The sequence below is a fragment of the Aquarana catesbeiana genome, linkage group LG06 (assembly GCF_042186555.1).
Source record: "Aquarana catesbeiana isolate 2022-GZ linkage group LG06, ASM4218655v1, whole genome shotgun sequence".
NCBI lineage: Eukaryota > Metazoa > Chordata > Amphibia > Anura > Ranidae > Aquarana > Aquarana catesbeiana.
In genome coordinates, this window is record NC_133329.1 from 112,046,178 (window position 1) to 112,063,175 (window position 16,998).

Consider the following 16,998-nt stretch of genomic DNA (forward strand, 5'->3'; position numbering starts at 1 on the left):
AGAAAGCAGCAGGGGAGAAGAGGACGTGACGCACTGGGCCGCCGCGACAAGGCTGGGGCGGAAGTACACAAAGTGCTTCATAAAAGGTAAGAGGAAAAAAAAAATATCCAAAATCAAGTGGTGGAGTGGTTGTCATTCCTTTAAGATAAAGTTGTAAAAGTGGGTGGAACTCCACCTTAAATCAGTGGCAACCACACGGAACCCCGACGGGCGGCATGACATTACACATAAAAGCTCTGACCGATGCATTTCACACAATAGTAAATCTTCAGAGGCCTCTAGTGTCCGGAACATTGTCCATGTTTGTGTAGCCTAAAACCAGAACTTAAAGAGGCCCAAAATCCAAGGAGCGGTGATCAGGGACACTAACTGATGTGGTGATTAGGGACAATATGATTGGTGTGGCGGTGATCAGGGATACTGTAATTGGTGTGGCGGTGATTAGGAACAATATGACCAATGTGACGGCGATCAGGGACACTGTTACTGGTTTGGCGATGATCAGGGGCATTGTAACTGGTGTGGTGGTAATTAGGGACAGTATGACTGGTGTGGCAGTGATCAGGGACATTGCGACTCCAAGCCAGATATAGTTTTCAGGGCTTTCCTGCCCACATTTATTTAAAGGAAAGTCAAAGTTCATACCATTATGTCTTCCCACGCAGGGGGTCCTCACCATCAATGCAATAAACATAACATTCAACTCCATGGCTCTCTTGTGACAGCTTTACTTGCTCTGATTAGTACAGCAGTGGTCCTCCTGACCATCAAGCACGTACCTGTGTTCGTGTACAGACGCTGTACCTCGGCTCTGCATCTTTCCCCACATATTGATAGCTACTCTGTCCCTCCTGGACTCTCTCGCAGGCTTGGCCCTTGGTCTGTCCCAACGTAGACAGCATGGTGCATGGCAGCACCCTTCACGGCTCCCTTCATACACGAACCTCTTTGGGTGGGTGGGTGGGTGGGGCCCTGAGCTCTACATCTGGCTCTCATATGAAGGCAGCACACCCCTGTGCCATTAGTGCCATCAGACCTAGCTGTAACCTTTTACAGAGCGGCACAGGGTCACCCTGCCGCAATATACTGTATATATATTTTTAATTTTTAATTTTTTTACATACTGTCACCAAGTGCAATATTACCACAGTGACACTGTACTACTCTGGGGGAGTGATTAGGATTTTTTTTTTACACTATTACTTAATACAGTGATGATCACTATAATAAGCAATCGGTAAAAGATTGTGTAAAGGTTTCATGAAACCTTGTGTACTACTATGATGCTGTGATTGGTCTCAGCTATCACATAGTAGAGGGCTGCTGTGATTGCCCCTTGTACCATGTGATTGCTGTGACCAATCACTGAGCTCACACAGTAGTAGACAATGACAGCATTTTTCACTGCTGTTCATGTGCTTGCTGTAATTTGTCACAGCGATTACAAAGCACCGCTCAAAGCAGCCTGGTACAATGATCGGTGATCTTTTGTTTCCGGTGAACACAGCAAGTCACAGATTCTGCTGCAGCGCACTCATGAGCAGCCGATGTGGGAGGATGTACGGGTACGTCCACCCGCATCGGCTCTGTTTCCATCTGGCTGTTTATGTACTATGGCCGTATGGGAAACGATGAAAGAAATGTATAGCATTTTGAAAGATATAGAAACATACTTACCCTTAATAAGGATCCCATTGTTGGTTATAAAAATAAATTAAAAGAGTGCAAGATGAACAACATCCCTTGTGATAGCATGGACTGTGACAGGTCCTCTTTATTGAGAGATCTGGGGTCTATTAGATCCCATATCTCTCTTTCACCCTGAAAGCATATGATCAAACTGAGATCGGTTTAATCAAATGCTTTACAAGCCAGTAATGACTTGCAAACATCAGACCATCTTATGTGATTTCTTACTTCACAGAGGGGAGGTGGGTAAGGATGTACCTTCCTCCCCTCTTAGTGCACCAGCGATCCTAATGGTGGTGGTACCATGCTCCTCCATTGCACAGGAGAGCCCAGAAAAGGCTGTATAGCCACTTGGATCACTTCTATATGAAAGCCCATCACCAGCTGAAAATGTTGATATTGGGATGATGCCTGCAGGTGCAGGCGTCATCCTGGTATACCCACTTCAACCGGAGGACATACAGGTATGTCCTAAGAGGTTTAGGTGGGTAAAAATTGATTTATTGAGAAAGGTTATTGGGAGAAGCATCTAGTCAAGGTCGTCCAACAGTTGGGTAGGGAATTTCTCCGAAGACCAAACAAAGCAGACCCTAAGTCTGATGTAATGTGTCCTTTTATTATTAATCTTTCTATACAACATCATCAGTTTAGACAAATTATTAAAAGACAGTGGGGCATTCTTAAAAGTGACCCTGTTTTGAACAAATTTTCTTTCTAATAACCCAAAAGTAATCTTTAGAAGATCCCCGAATTTAAGGGATAGAATTGCACCAAGTATAATCAATTCTCCCCCTATTTTTTTAGGATTGAGTTTTTTTCTTATGTAATAAATGTATTACCTGCACTTTAGAAAGAACCAGATGGTTTAAAAGTAATGTGCTACATTCATGAACTAAAGACATTTACTCCCTATGATCCTAATGTAGACTGGGATATTGATAGCTTTATAGATACCAGTTAAGAATTTTTTCCCAGTCTTTGTCTCCCCTTTTTATGTTTCTTCTTGTGTTTTACCATGCCCTTTTTTTAATTTAGGGTATTTTTATTTTTAAATGTATTTGGTCCTTAACTGGTACCCTTTAATGATTTCAAATAGGTGAGATTTATAGCTATAAATGTTTATATGGGTTATTTAACCCTTCCCTTGTTTGCCCTTTTGTCTTTTCTAGATTTAGGATTTTATCTTTCTATTTTTATCTTCTTTTTTAGTTAATATTTGTATATGTATTTTTATATTGATTCATATATGATAGCTATATTTCTGTTTTATTTATTATCATTTTCATAATATTGTATATACTACTTTTTATGTGATATGTAGCCTGAACTTCACATACTTATATTCAACTTTGATTTGTGTCTCCTGGTGAATTATATATTCATATAGCATTGTTAAATTCACTAGATGATATTGGTGTAAGGTGACTTTTCCTTTTGTCTATAAATTGTAAGCAGTTTTACTTTTAAGTATTAAGTATGGTGCTCACCTATTGTTATGGATGTCCAGTGTCTCTTCAACCGTATGGGAGTAGGCAACGCCATTATGGCGGTTGAGGTTGAAGTTCCGGTTTTAGGCTACATAAACATGGTCACTGTTCCAGAACACTAGAGGGCCCTGAAGACGTGCATTGTGTGAACTTCATTAGGATGAGCTTTTACATATGACGTCACTCTGCCGCATTGGGTCCAGAGCGGAGGCCTCTTCACTAGTGAGTGAACTGACCACTTACTTTGTTGGGTTTAGAACAGATTTTTTTTAATAATTGTTGTAGTTACTATTACAGTATTTTATATGAAGCTGGTTAATAAAAATACTACACTATGGTTCCTCTATTTTGCTGTGGTGTGAGATTTGTCTATACAGTGGTTGTAGGAGACTACTGCCCCTACTGAATGTGTGGAGTACTCAGATGTGCTGGTCAAAGGCTGGAGTTTGTGTTAAAGAAACCTTGCATACAACACGATCAGACTTTTTTGCTGCTTATCACCTTGCAGCAATTTCTTTTGGCAGGTTTGCATTCTCTCTGGTGGCTGGTGGTAATCACACTCTTATTCATTAAAAGTGGTGGAGAATTTGCTATCACATCTTTGGCATGAACAAAGAAATTAACTTACACTGCTTAGTTTAGACCACATTGTGGTGTTACTTTTGCTACACAGTTCCCAATATTTTGTATAAAATAAACAAATGTATAGTATGTATATTTGAAAGGAAAGTGTGGTTGGTTTTATACTTGCTTGTACATAGTAATAAAATATGTCAAGATAAGATGGGCAACACAGTGACTAAGTGGTTAGAACTTCCACCTAACAGCACTAGGGTTGTTGGTTCAAATCCCAACAGCGGCACTACCTGCATGAAGTTTGCATGTTCTCCCTGTGCCTGCATGGGTTTCCTCCCATACTCCAAAGACATGCTGGCAGGTTACTTGGGCCCTGTCTAAATTGGCCCTAGTATGTATTTGTATGAATGTGAGTTAGGGACCTTCTAAGCTCCTTGAGACTGATGTGAATGTACAATATATATGTAAAGCACTGTGTAAATTTACGGCGCTATAAAAGTAAATAAATAAGATAAATGAAACTTGGAAATCCCACTGGCATGTTGAAATTTGCCACCCAAGTCTTTAACCAACAAAATACAGCCCCCTGAAATAGAAGAAGCTGATGGGAGAGCATTGTGGATTTGGTTATGTACCACACCACGTGACTGTCATAGCTAGTCTGTGTCATCTTTTATTACTATGCTACCTAAAACTGTGCAGATTATTTGCAGAAAATACCTGTTTTAGATTATTGGCACATCTGGATTTTTTTTTACTTTGATGTTGGTACAGCAGGTAACAATCATTTCATAGCCATTCAGAGATTATTTCAAAGCACATGCATAGAGTTGTTGTTGTAATTGTTTGCATACAGTAGTTCCCATAGGTATAGGCACCCACCTGAATTGCATATACTGTATTATTATTCAGGATTTATATAGTGCCAGCAGTTTACACAGAGCTTTACAAAATGGAGGGAGACAATAGTTATTATAAAATTCAGTAAAAGATGGCTCAAAAGGCCCTGCATGTTATAGCTTACAATTTTAAAGGGAGGGTCAAGTGATACAAACAGTTATAGCTGTAAGACAAACAGAAAAACCCGCTCCAGGTGTCTGAGCCACAATATCTCCTCCTCCAACAGGTATGGGTGCCAGCTCAGTATGCAAGTAGCACATAGCAGAAATAATAATCCGGATGGCCGCACTCCAACAAAAATCTCTTTATTAATAACAGTCCATACAGAAAAAGGGATAAAACAGATCTCTAACGCGTTTCACACCATGACAACTGGCCCTTAGTCATAGCTGTAATAATAACTATAACTATTAGGGATGAGTTAATGGAGAAAGTAAAAGTACCATTTATTAGAATCAGGATAGGCCTCTCTGAAAAGATGAGTTTCAGGGATCACCTAAAGGCGAATAGACTAGGACAGGGGTAGGCAACCTTGGCCCTCCAGCTGTGGTGAAACTTAAAGTTCCAAGAAACATTGCAAGACCCTGACAATCACAGGCATGACTCCTAGAGGCAGGGGCATGATGGGATTTGTAGTTTCACCATAGCTGGAGTGTCGAGGTTGCCTACCCCTGGACTAGGAGATAGTTGAACAGATTGGGTCAAGGAGTTCCAGGGGAAGTCTTATAGGTGAGCTTGGGAGGAGATGATAAGAGAGCAGGAGGTCTTGGGAGAAGCGAAGAGAATGGATGTATCACTGTATGTCCAAATTGTATGTTTCAAGTTTGGCCAGACAGAATTCCTTTTTCAGATCAGGCAAAACACAGTCAACATGGGGACATTTTATGGGTCCCAACCTGACCATGCTTGACAGAATTGGGAAGCAATGACATGTCTTCCGTGTTGTGTGCTTCATTTTCATGTAGGTGTTGCTTGAGTAACGGTGAACATCTTCTGTGTTTTCTCTAGGGCTAAAGATGGTTCTTGACATTGACCAGAAGGAGTATATCCCCTTTCTCCAGAGCACAGCTGCTGCCAGAATTATTCTTCACCAGCAGAGAAGCTTTCCGTTTTTGAAGGATCTGGGGATTTATGCCATGCCCGGAACAGAGACCTCTATAGCTGTCCTTGAGGTACGCTGATGGGAAAATACACACAGAACAATGCTATCTGATGGGATGCCGGCCAACTACTGATTTGGTTGGAACTGGGTGAAACCAAAATGAGACAGCCTCATAATAGTCTTTCAAACATGTTTATAGCTGCTGTTATAACAATGTTCACTCACTGAAGGTGGATGTTATCTTGTAAATTTATTTCTAGTTCTCAAGCTCCCTGGAAGTTGGGGGGGGGGGGGGGGGAGTGATGCGTGCATAGCATGCAATTACCAACAACAAGAGGAGGTACTAATAAAGCACTGAGCTACCTTATAGGCCAGAGGTTCAGTATTGCCACAGCAAAGTATCTCTTGATGCCCCTCTCCTCTTCATGATATGCATGAGCGCACAATATATACATGGGTTGGATAATGATCATAAAGTACATTTCATGCAATTCATTTTTAACTTTTTTGTTCACCTGCACGGGGATACATTTGATGACAATATTCTGCAATTCTTGAGATAGGTGCCAATTTATAAAAGGAAACAACGTGATGGCTGTTTTTGCAGCGATCTATAAAGCTGTGAATACAAATACAAAGACCATGAATTTGTATGGTAGAGTCACAGACAGCAAAAAGATAGCAATTAATAGAATAACATCTAGCCTTTCTTTATAGAACTACAAGGGCAAGCATGGTATGTATGCATAAAGTGACCTGTTTTTGGAAGAAGTATGAAAAGTACATTACTGTATATCAAAAGCCAAAACTTTTTTTAGTTGTGGAAGTGGGTTAGAACCCTTGTTACAAATTACATAAAGAAGCTAATTGACTGCTATGGAAAAAAAAAATTTTCATAGCACTCTTTGAATGAATAACCCTTCTTGTAATTTAAAGAGGAACTCTAATGCCGCGTACACATGATCGGACGTTTGGATGTTTTTTCCGACGAAATTCCGCTCAAGCTTGTCTTGCATACACATGGTCACACAAAATTTCTCTGAACTTTCGACCGTCAACAACGCAGTGACGTACAACACGTACGACGGCACTAAAAAAGGGATGTTCCATACGAAGCGTGCCACCCTTTGGGTTCCTTCTGCTAATCTCATGTTTATCTCCTGTTAGTAGAAGTTTGGTGAGAGACGATTCACGCTTTTCAGCCTCGTGCTTTTCAGATCGTTACTGCTCTTCAGTTTGTGCTTGTGGGTTCGTATTTGTTCTTCAGTGCGTGTAGTCAGTTCACATCTGGGTTTCAGTGCATATTATTATAGTACGTATTTGTTTTCCAGTGCGTTCTTGTCCACTCGTTTCTGATTTTCATCTCGCTCTTCTCAGGCCTTTCTGTTTTTCAGTGCTTTCTGTTAGTTTGTTCTGACCAGCTGACCGTTTTGAAGCCATGTTGCAGTTATGTACTCGTCGTAGAGTTTGTGCTGTGCGGGGACTTGGTGTTGGGGTTCTTGCTTTGACCCAAGCCCAGTCCATGAACAGGGTGGGGAGGAGTTCATGGACCAAGAATTGGTTGCTTCAGCATGACCAATTCTGTCACATGCCTTTATTGCGGGAGATCCAGGAGAATAATCCTGATGATGTCAGGAATTTTCTCCAGATGACGGACCCCGTTTTTCACCGTTTGTTGGCTTTGCTGTCCCCTTATATTAGCAGGCAGGACACCTGCATGTGTCAAGCCATCACTCCTAAACAGAGGCTCGTCACCACCTTGTGGTACTTGGCGACAAGGAGAAGTCTGCAGGACCTCAAGTTCTTGACAGGCATCTCCCCCAAGTTCTGGGGATCATTATTTCAGAGACCTGTTCTGCCATTATACAGGTCCTGCAGAAGGACTGTATTAGGGTAAGATTTCTCCTTTAACATCACAATCTATGTATTTAATGTTTTCTAATGTATTGTATTTCTTTCATCATTCCCTAATTACCATGATTGTAATATGCTGTGAATGTCCCCTTTGTCCTCATGCATGCTAGAAGCTTTTAATGCAAAGGTGTGAATGAGCCTTTAAAGACCATTCACATTTAAGCATTGTGGTATTGCGAGATTAGATTCAGTTGGATATCCTGCAAACTGTGTTGCATGCAGTTGTATTTATTTTGATTGGCACTCAATAAGAAGACTATGCACCCACTTCTCACCATGCCCCTGTGGGAGGAACCATATTGCTCAGCATGGGCGTGCTATCCAAAACACATACAGTATAAGTTTTGGTCAGTGGCCTCATCTTGTGTCCTTGCTGGTGACAACAGACAGGGATAAAAACTTGGCAGAAGCTTTAACCCTTCCCTACTCTATCCTAACTCACAAAAAAATAAATGTGGCTAAAGATTCACTTTAAAGCTTGTTAATTTTTATGAATTCCAATGTTTTCCTGACTTAGAGGAATATACCATTAAATCTTCAAATAATTTTAATTATAAATATATTGGTGGCTTTCAGTAACAGATGTTATGAAGAAGCATGAATGGCAATATTTAAAGAGGATCTTTCACCTAAAAGTCAAAAATCTAAATTAGCAACAATAAATGTTTAAATGTTTGAAAAATGTATGTTTACTAGTCTATAAAATCCAACGCTATCTTCCTCATATGCAAATTTTACTTGTGTATCTCTTCTTCCACACCATCATCTTGGATTTAGGATCATCACTTCTTGACTTTGACACCCAGCCCTAGGTGGCATGTTGCTACAAAATGCTATCATCTGTTTATGACTGTAGAAATGTAATGGTCATTATTATGGGTTTCTCGTTATAGGATCAAACACAACATTTAGAGGCGCCATATTCCTCATGTACAGTAGATGGTTCGGATATTCCAGTGGCAAATATATATTCAAAATTCAACAGTTCCTACTCAATCCAGGTATTGTCAAAGACTTTACTATGTATATGAAAATGAGGAATCAAACCTTACTATTCACCAAATGTTGCAAAGTGGCAACTCACAGGTGCCTGCATATATCACCCAATGTCTTTTTCATCACCCAAGGATCCCTGAAACCTGGGGCACTCTAATATGACACCCCTGAAACAAGTAGAGACAGGCTCCTTTTCTTCTACCTGTGTCTAGTGATTGGTTTATAAGCATGATAGACACCACTAAAAAAAAAAAAAAAACAAAGAGGGGGAGGGGGGTAAAGCCAGTTCTTTACTTTTGCTGAGGAAGTCAAATGTGCATATTGGAGCACCTCAGGTTTTGAAGTACTGGGTCTCTATAAAAAAATATAGAAGGTACAAATAGGCCCATGAGGGCATATTTTTTACAATATTATTACAACTTTGAAACATTTTGTAGATGGGAAGCTCGCCTTCATGTAGCAATAAACGTTAGATGATCATCACCTGAACGGGTTGATTTGACTGGTTGATCTGGGGACTTTGGGTACAAAATCAGTAACCCATAGTCCATTGTCCTTAATTGTCCTTACCTGTGATTAATGACTTTATATTTCCTCAGTCTGTTCCTATGTGTTTGTTCTTTTAGCATTTACTCGGTTATGTTCTCTGAATTTAGCCACATGTTTTTAAATTGTGTACTTAGATTTCTTGATGGGTCAGTGAAATGACAATCTGCATGGGTACTCCCTCATCTCTATCTCTTTAATAGACATTAATTTTTGATGGATCTATATGTGGATGCTTCTGTCCCTCTTATGCACTAAGAAGATGCTTTGGACTCACAATCTTACCTTCTTGTTATGCCAAACTTTATTTTATTCCATATTCTTAAAAGAAGAACAAAGAAGAACACGTTATCATGTTATGTAATCAAATGTCTATTAAGGCAGCATTATAATGTTACAGAAGAACACAACCAGTTCAGTGCTCCAGGCATCTGGCATTCATGGCTGAGTGGTGTTCAACAAAAATCACAAGCATGAAATAGCACTAAGCTGGGAAAGAACATCTTGGGCAGCAGAAAAACTCAGAATGTATCCAACAGCCGCTGAAAGTCCTTTTCTCTGGTTTCTTACTTATACCTAGCCAGTAAATCTCATTTAATATCTTGAGATGTAAATTAAATATCTCCATTGCCAGAAAATGCAAGGTCAAACATAGGTAGAGAGTCAAAAGAAATAGTGTGTAAAGCAGTATAAAACCCAAAAAGCAAACATTTATTGTATTCCAGCCTACCAATTCTTAGATGTGATGGCTGCATTAGTTTCCTTTTTTGGGCTTTCTTTGTTCTATTTTCAACAGAACAAACTCTTGCAGCTACAGAGATGAGACAAACAATATAACACCGGCAGGGGTGTTTAAAGTTGTTCTAAAGGCCGAAGGTTTTTTACATTAATGCTGCATTAAGGTAAAACACCTTCTGTATGCAGCCACCCATCCCCCTTATACTTACCTAAGCCAAGTAAGCTGCAATAGATTACATTTTTGATTTTAAGTTAAATATCACTTTGAAGGGTCAGTCCATCCAAAACTAATGTTTGTGAATGTATGCCAGAGAATTGGCTATGGCTTATTATATTTTATGGTGCAATGATGTGCTTTCACTGAAGATTTTACTCCACCTACTTCAGCTAAAGAGTCCCACTCTGCACTCTAGTGACATCACTGATGCAGGGACACTTTTTCCTCTCAGTGGCACCACCGTCACAAGGGCATTTTTTTCTTCTCAGTAATACCACCAATGCAGGGACATTTTTTCCTTGCAGTGACACCACAGACTAAGGGACATTTTTTCCCTTCCAGTGACTTCACCAATTCAGGAAAAAGTTTTCCTTCCAGTGACACCGCCGACTCAGACATATTTGTTTTTCTATGACAGCTCGGACTGAGGGATATTTTTTTTAATTCTAGTCACACTGCCAACTTAGGGACATTTTCTCATTTCAATTACACCCCTGATGCAGGGTCATTTTTTTAGTTTCAGTGACACCACAACCCAGGGACATTTTGTTTCTTCACCACTGTTAGCCCAATATTTGTGCACTGATTTTAAACTTTTCAGTTCGCTGCAGTGTACCACAAACATTGATACTATTTCACTGCATGGTAGAAACATTACAAACATTTTGGCATGTGCCACTATTGGCTCCAACCAATTCCCCCTTAGGGGTGTCCATTAGGAGGAGGGTTGTGTGGTGGTGGGGTGCTGGGGAAAGACAATTTTCCATCTTTGCCATGGGCACTGGATGACCTTGTCCTGGCACTGGCAAGGTCGATGTAGCTGGGAACCCTAGCAGAGAATGTGTAGGGCAATTGAGGATTCTGATTCCTTACATCAAAGAACCCATTTGCATTTTAACAAAAACACTCCACTGTTATTCAGAATTTGTAGACATGCACTAATTAAAGTGATGTGTTCAATAATGCTTTCGGGTGAAGTTTAGTTGCCTTGTGTATACAGTGGGGAAAATACTTATTTGATACCATGCAGATTTTGTAAGTTTGCCCACTTACAAAGAAATGAAGGGTCTATAATTTTTATCATAGGTGTATTTTAAATGATAGAGACAGAATATCAACCAAAAATCCAGAAAAAACACATGATACAAATGTTATAAATTAAGTTGCAATTCAATGAGTAAAATAAGTATTTGATCTTCTACCAACCACCAATAATTCTGGCTCCCACAGACTGTCTACAGTATGTGCTCATGTGGTACACAGATTAGTCCTATCAATTTAAGAAGGTGCTCCTAATGAAAACTCGTTATATGTATAAAAGACACCAGTCCACAGAATCTCTTTCTTCCATTCAAGCCTCACCATCATGGGAAAGACCAAAGAGCTATCAAAGGACATCAGGGACAAGATTGTAGACGTGCACAAGAGTGGAATGGGCTACCATCAGCAAAAAGCTTGGTGAGAAGGAGACAACTGGTGGAGCGATTATTCGCAAATGGAAGAAATACAAAATAACCATCAATTGCCCTTGGACTGGAGCTCCATGCAAGATTTCACCTCATGAGTTACGGATGATCATGAGAGTGAGGGAAAGTGAGGGAGCAGCCCCGAACTACACAGAGCTTGTGAATGATCTCAAGGCAGTTGGGACCACAGTCACCAAACAAACCATACATCGCTATGGATTGAAATCCTGCAGCGCCCGCAAGGTCTCCCTCCTCAAGAAAGCACATGTACAGACCCTTCTGAAGTTTGCCAATGAACATCTAAGTGATTCAGAGAAGAATTGGGAGAAAATGTTGTGGTTAAATGAGACCAAAATTGAGCTCTTTGGGATTAACTCAACTCACCGTGTTTGGAGGCAGAAACATGCTGACTATGACCCTAAGAACACCATCCCTAATGGCAACCTCCCCAGCCGGTCATCTGTCCGTGGATCCCTTTACCCATCACCACTACATCTACTCTGATAAGATGGTTTGGAACTGATATCTGTTAATCTATTGTGCTGCTCTACTACAAGTCTATATCAAGTTATCTGTTGTTGGCGGTTTACTTTAGATACAACCCCCTCTACCTCGATACAGAGTTTATATATACGATTTACCATTATTATAAGGTGGCGGTGCTCACCGCCAAATACAGTTCCACTCCTGAAGCATATACAGTTGTGCTCATAAGTTTAAATACCCTGGCAGAATTTATGATTTCTTGGCCACTTTTCAGAGAATATGATTGATCAACTGTGTTTACTCTTTTTAAATCATAATCACAACAGAAACTAGCCAAATGACCCCGATCAAAAGTTTCCATACCCCAGTTCCTAATACTGTGTATTGCCCCCTTTAACATTAATGACAGATTGACGTCTTTTGTGGTATTTGTAGATGAGGCTATTTATCTTCTCAGATGGTAAAGCTGCCCATTCTTCTTGGCAAAAAGCCTCCCGTTCCTGTAAATTCTTGGGCTGTCTTGCATAAACTGCACGTTTGAGATCTCCCCAGAGTGGCTCAATGATATTCAGGTCAGGATACTGAGATGGCCACTCCAGAACCTTCAGTTTATTCTGCTGTAGCCAACGACAGGTCGACTTGGCCTTATGTTTTGGATTATTGTCACGTTGGAATGTCCAAGTACGTCCCATGCGCAGCTTCCTGGCCGATGAATGCAAATGTTCCTCCAGTATTTTTTTTGAAAACCTACTGCATTCATGTTTCCATGAATTTTGACCAAATTTCCTGTGCCTTTGTAGCTCACACATCCCCAAAACATCAATGATCCACCTCTGTGTTTCACAGTAGGAATGGTGTTCATCATGGCCAAAAAGCTCAATTTTGGTGTCATCACTCCAAATGACTTTGTGCCAGAAGGTTTGAGGCTTGTCTCTGTGCTGTTTGGCGTATTATAAGCAGGATACTTTGTGGCATTTGCGTAGTAATGGCTTTCTTCTGGTGACTCGACCATGCAGCCCATCTTTCTTCAAGTGCCTCCTTATTGTGCATCTTGAAACAGCCACACCACATGTTTTCAGAGAGTCCTGTATTTCACCTGAAGTTATTGGTGGGTTTTTCTTTGCATCCCAAACAATTTTCCTGGCAGTTATGGCTTAAATTTTAATTGGTCTATCTGACCGTGGTTTGGTTTCAACAGAACCCCTCATTTTCCACTTCTTGATTAGAGTTTGAACACTGCTGATTGGCATTCTCAATTCCTTGAATATCTTTTTATATCCTTTTCCTGTTTTATACAGTTCAACTATCTTTTCCCACAGATCCTTTGTTAATTCTTTTGCTTTCCCCATGACTCAGAATCCAGAAAGTCAGTGCAGCACTGGATGAAAGATGCAGGGGTCTGTCAGCAGTCCATTGACCTTTTATGCACACACACTAATTACAAGCAAGTAGATCACAGGTGAGGATGATTACCTTTAATAGCCATTCAAACCCCTTTGACCCCTTTCACACTGAGGTGTTTTTCAGGTGCTTTGGGCTAAAAATAGCACCTGCAAAGTGTCTGAAAAATGGCTCCCCTGCAGTCTCCATGTGAAAGCCCAAGTGGTTTCACACTGAGGCGATGTGCTGGCAGGACGTTAAAAAAACTCCTGCAAGCAGCATCTTTGGAGTGGTGAAGGAGCGGTGTATTCATTGCTCCTAAACCGCCCCTGCCTATTAAAATGAATGGACAGTGCCGCTGAACCACCGGCAAAGCACCGCTGCAGTGGCTGTTTTAACCCTTTAAACCACCGCAAAAACGATGGTAAAGCACCCCTAAAAATAGCGGCGCTTTACCGCTGACGCCTCGGTGTGAAAGGGGCCTTAGTGTCAACTTAGGTGCATGTTATCAGGCCAAAATCACCAGGTTATGTAAACTTTTGATCAGGGTCATTTGGGTAGTTTCTGTTGCCATTATGATTTAAAAAGAGTAAACATAGTTGACTGATAATAAATGGCTTCAGCCAAACACTAATCATTAGTGAAAGAAAAGTTTTTGTGTTATCATTTCTATTTTCTGAAAAATGGCCAAGAAATCATAAATTCTGCCAGGGTATGTAAACTTATGAGCACAACTGTAGCTTTGGAGCATACAACATTTATTCAGACCCATGCCATTTACATTTTTCTATCATGAATAATTAACAAGCTCCCGAAGAAGCGATCACTCGCGAAATATGTAGAGCTTTCTTGCATGTCATAATCCAATACAGGGATATATGCCTGTACTGATATGTTTTTGACTTACATGATCCATATTGGAGAGGTTTAGCTAGTTTTTTGCATTTTACTTGCAATATTTTAATAATGTTTTTTTGTATTATGTGTTTAATAAATTTTATAATTTTTTTTTAATTGGTGCCTGAAAAGTCCATCTTTGCATTTTTCTATTTAACTATTGACATTCAGGACATGGCACTGTGCTACCGTAAACTCCCACAGCCCCATCCTGTGTTGGAGTTTGGCAAACTCTTTGATATCTACAGTCAAGCATGAAGGTGGAAACATGCTTTGGGGCTGTTTCTCTGCAAAAGATACAGGCTGACTTTGCCACATTAAAGGGCCATTAGGTGGGGCCATTTATTGTAAAATCGTGGATTAGAACCTTCTTCCCTCAGCCAGAACACTTAAGATGGGTCGTAGATGGGTCTTCCAGCATGACAATGACCCAAAACATACCGCCAAGACAAACATGAATTGGCTCAAGAAGAAGCACATTAAGGTCATGGAGTGGCCTAGCCAGTCTCCAGACCTTAATCCTATAAAAAATGTATGGAGGAAGCTGAAACTTCGAGTTGCCAAGCGAAAGCCAAGAACCCTTAAGGATTTAGAAAAAAATCTGTAAAGAATAGTGGACCAAAATCCCTTCTGAGATGTGTACAAACCTGGTAACCAACTACAAGAAACATCTTACCTCTGTGTTTGCCAACAAGGGTTTTTCCACCAAGTACTAAGTCATGTTTTGGTTGGGGATCAAATACTTATTTTACTCACCAAACTGCAACTCGATTTATAACATTTGTATTATGTGTTTTTTTCTGGAATTTGTTGTTGATAGTCTGTCTCTATCATTTAAAATACACCTATTTTCCAAATTGAGGTTTGAGCTATGTTGTATGATTTTTTTGTTATACATATTGATATTGTATAGCTAGAAGTTCAATCATTGTAACATAATGAAGGGCGAGGTGGTTCAAGAAATGGTATGTTTCACCTGCATGCTTGTATATGTAGGAAACTAAGGTGGAATACAGTCCATGTTTTCCAAGCCACCTTGGCAGTGTGGAATCTAAAGCAGATTTGCTTCCCACTTTTGACCAGCAGCAGGTAGGATAAATAAGAAAGGGCTGGAACAAGAGGATGCTCTAGCCTGGGACTCAGGAAAACTATATGAGAGAGAGCTACATGAAATTTTTCTGTAAGAGAAAGAAAAGATTTGCAAAACATTGGGTTTTTTTTTTTTTTTTTTGGTGACTGGGGTAAATCCTTCACCTGTCAGAGAGGAATCTGTACTGTTTAGTTAGTGCCCGGATGTTGAGGATTTATTTTTTGTTTTGTGCCGTTTGTTTAGTTTGCAACTTTTTAAAATACAACTGGCTACAAGTTAAACTTTTAACCATTTTACCCCGGGCCAATTCTGACATTTCTTACATACATGTAAAAATGTGTATTTTTGTTTTGCTAGAAGATTACTTAGAACCCCCAAATATTATGTATTTTTTAAGCAGAGGCCCTGGAGAATAAAATGGTTGTTGTTGCAATTTTTTATGTCGCACGATATTTGCTCAGTGGTTTATCAAACACAATTTTTTTTGGAAAAAATACACTTTATTGAATTTAGTGCACACAAATATAATATAATTCCCATTTTTTTTGTTTAAATATAAAAGATGATACACTAAGTAAATAGATACCAAGCATGTCACGCTTTAAAATTGTGTATGCCTGTGGAACGGCGACAAACTAACTTAGAAAAAATATCCATAGGCGACGCTTTAAAAGCATTTACCAATTACTAGTTTAGGGTTACACAAGAGGTCTGGCACTAGAATTATTGCTCTCAATCTGACGTTTGTTGTGATGCCTTTGAGTGTGAGCACAGGGGGCTGGGGCGCTTTCAACTTTTTATTTATTTTATTATTTACGTTATTTATTTTTTTAGATTACAATGTACCTTTATATACTGTGTATGATATATATATATATATATATATATATATATATATATATAGTGGGAACGGAAAGTATTCAGACCCCCTTACATTTTTCACTCTTTGTTATATTGCAGCCATTTGCTAAAATCATTTAAGTTCATTTTTTTTCCTCATTAATGTACACACAGCACCCCATATTGACAGAAAAACACAGAATTGTTGAAATTTTTGCAGATTTATTAAAAAAGAAAAACTGAAATATCACATGGTCCTAAGTATTCAGACCCTTTGCTGTGACACTCATATATTTAACTCAGGTGCTGTCCATTTCTTCTGATCATCCTTGAGATGGTTCTACACCTTCATTTGAGTCCAGCTGTGTTTGATTATACTGATTGGACTTGATTAGGAAAGCCACACACCTATCTATATAAGATCTTACCGCTCAAAGTGCATGTCAGAGCAAATGAGAATCATGGGGTCAAAGGAACTGCCTGAAGAGCTCAGAGACAGAATTGTGGCAAGGCACAGATCTGGCCAAGGTTACAAAAACATTTCTGCTGCACTTAAGGTTCCTAAAAGCACAGTGGCCTCCATAATCCTTAAATGGAAGACGTTTGGGACAACCAGAACCCTTCCTAGAGCTGGCCGTCCAGCCAAACTGAGCTATCGGGGGAGAAGAGCCTTG

At 39.8% G+C, this 16,998-nt stretch overlaps 1 protein-coding gene across 3 annotated transcripts in view; it reads left to right on the forward strand.

Annotated features, from left to right (window-relative positions):
* The window catches only part of SCNN1B (sodium channel epithelial 1 subunit beta), a 170,816-nt gene that overhangs the window by 107,655 nt on the left and 46,163 nt on the right, over window positions 1-16,998 (forward strand). For all 3 annotated transcript variants that reach the window (XM_073636694.1, XM_073636693.1, XM_073636696.1), the window contains 2 exons: window positions 5,661-5,824; window positions 8,562-8,669. In XM_073636694.1, coding sequence (XP_073492795.1) covers window positions 5,661-5,824; window positions 8,562-8,669 — 272 coding nt within the window. The remainder of the gene's footprint in view (window positions 1-5,660; window positions 5,825-8,561; window positions 8,670-16,998) is intronic.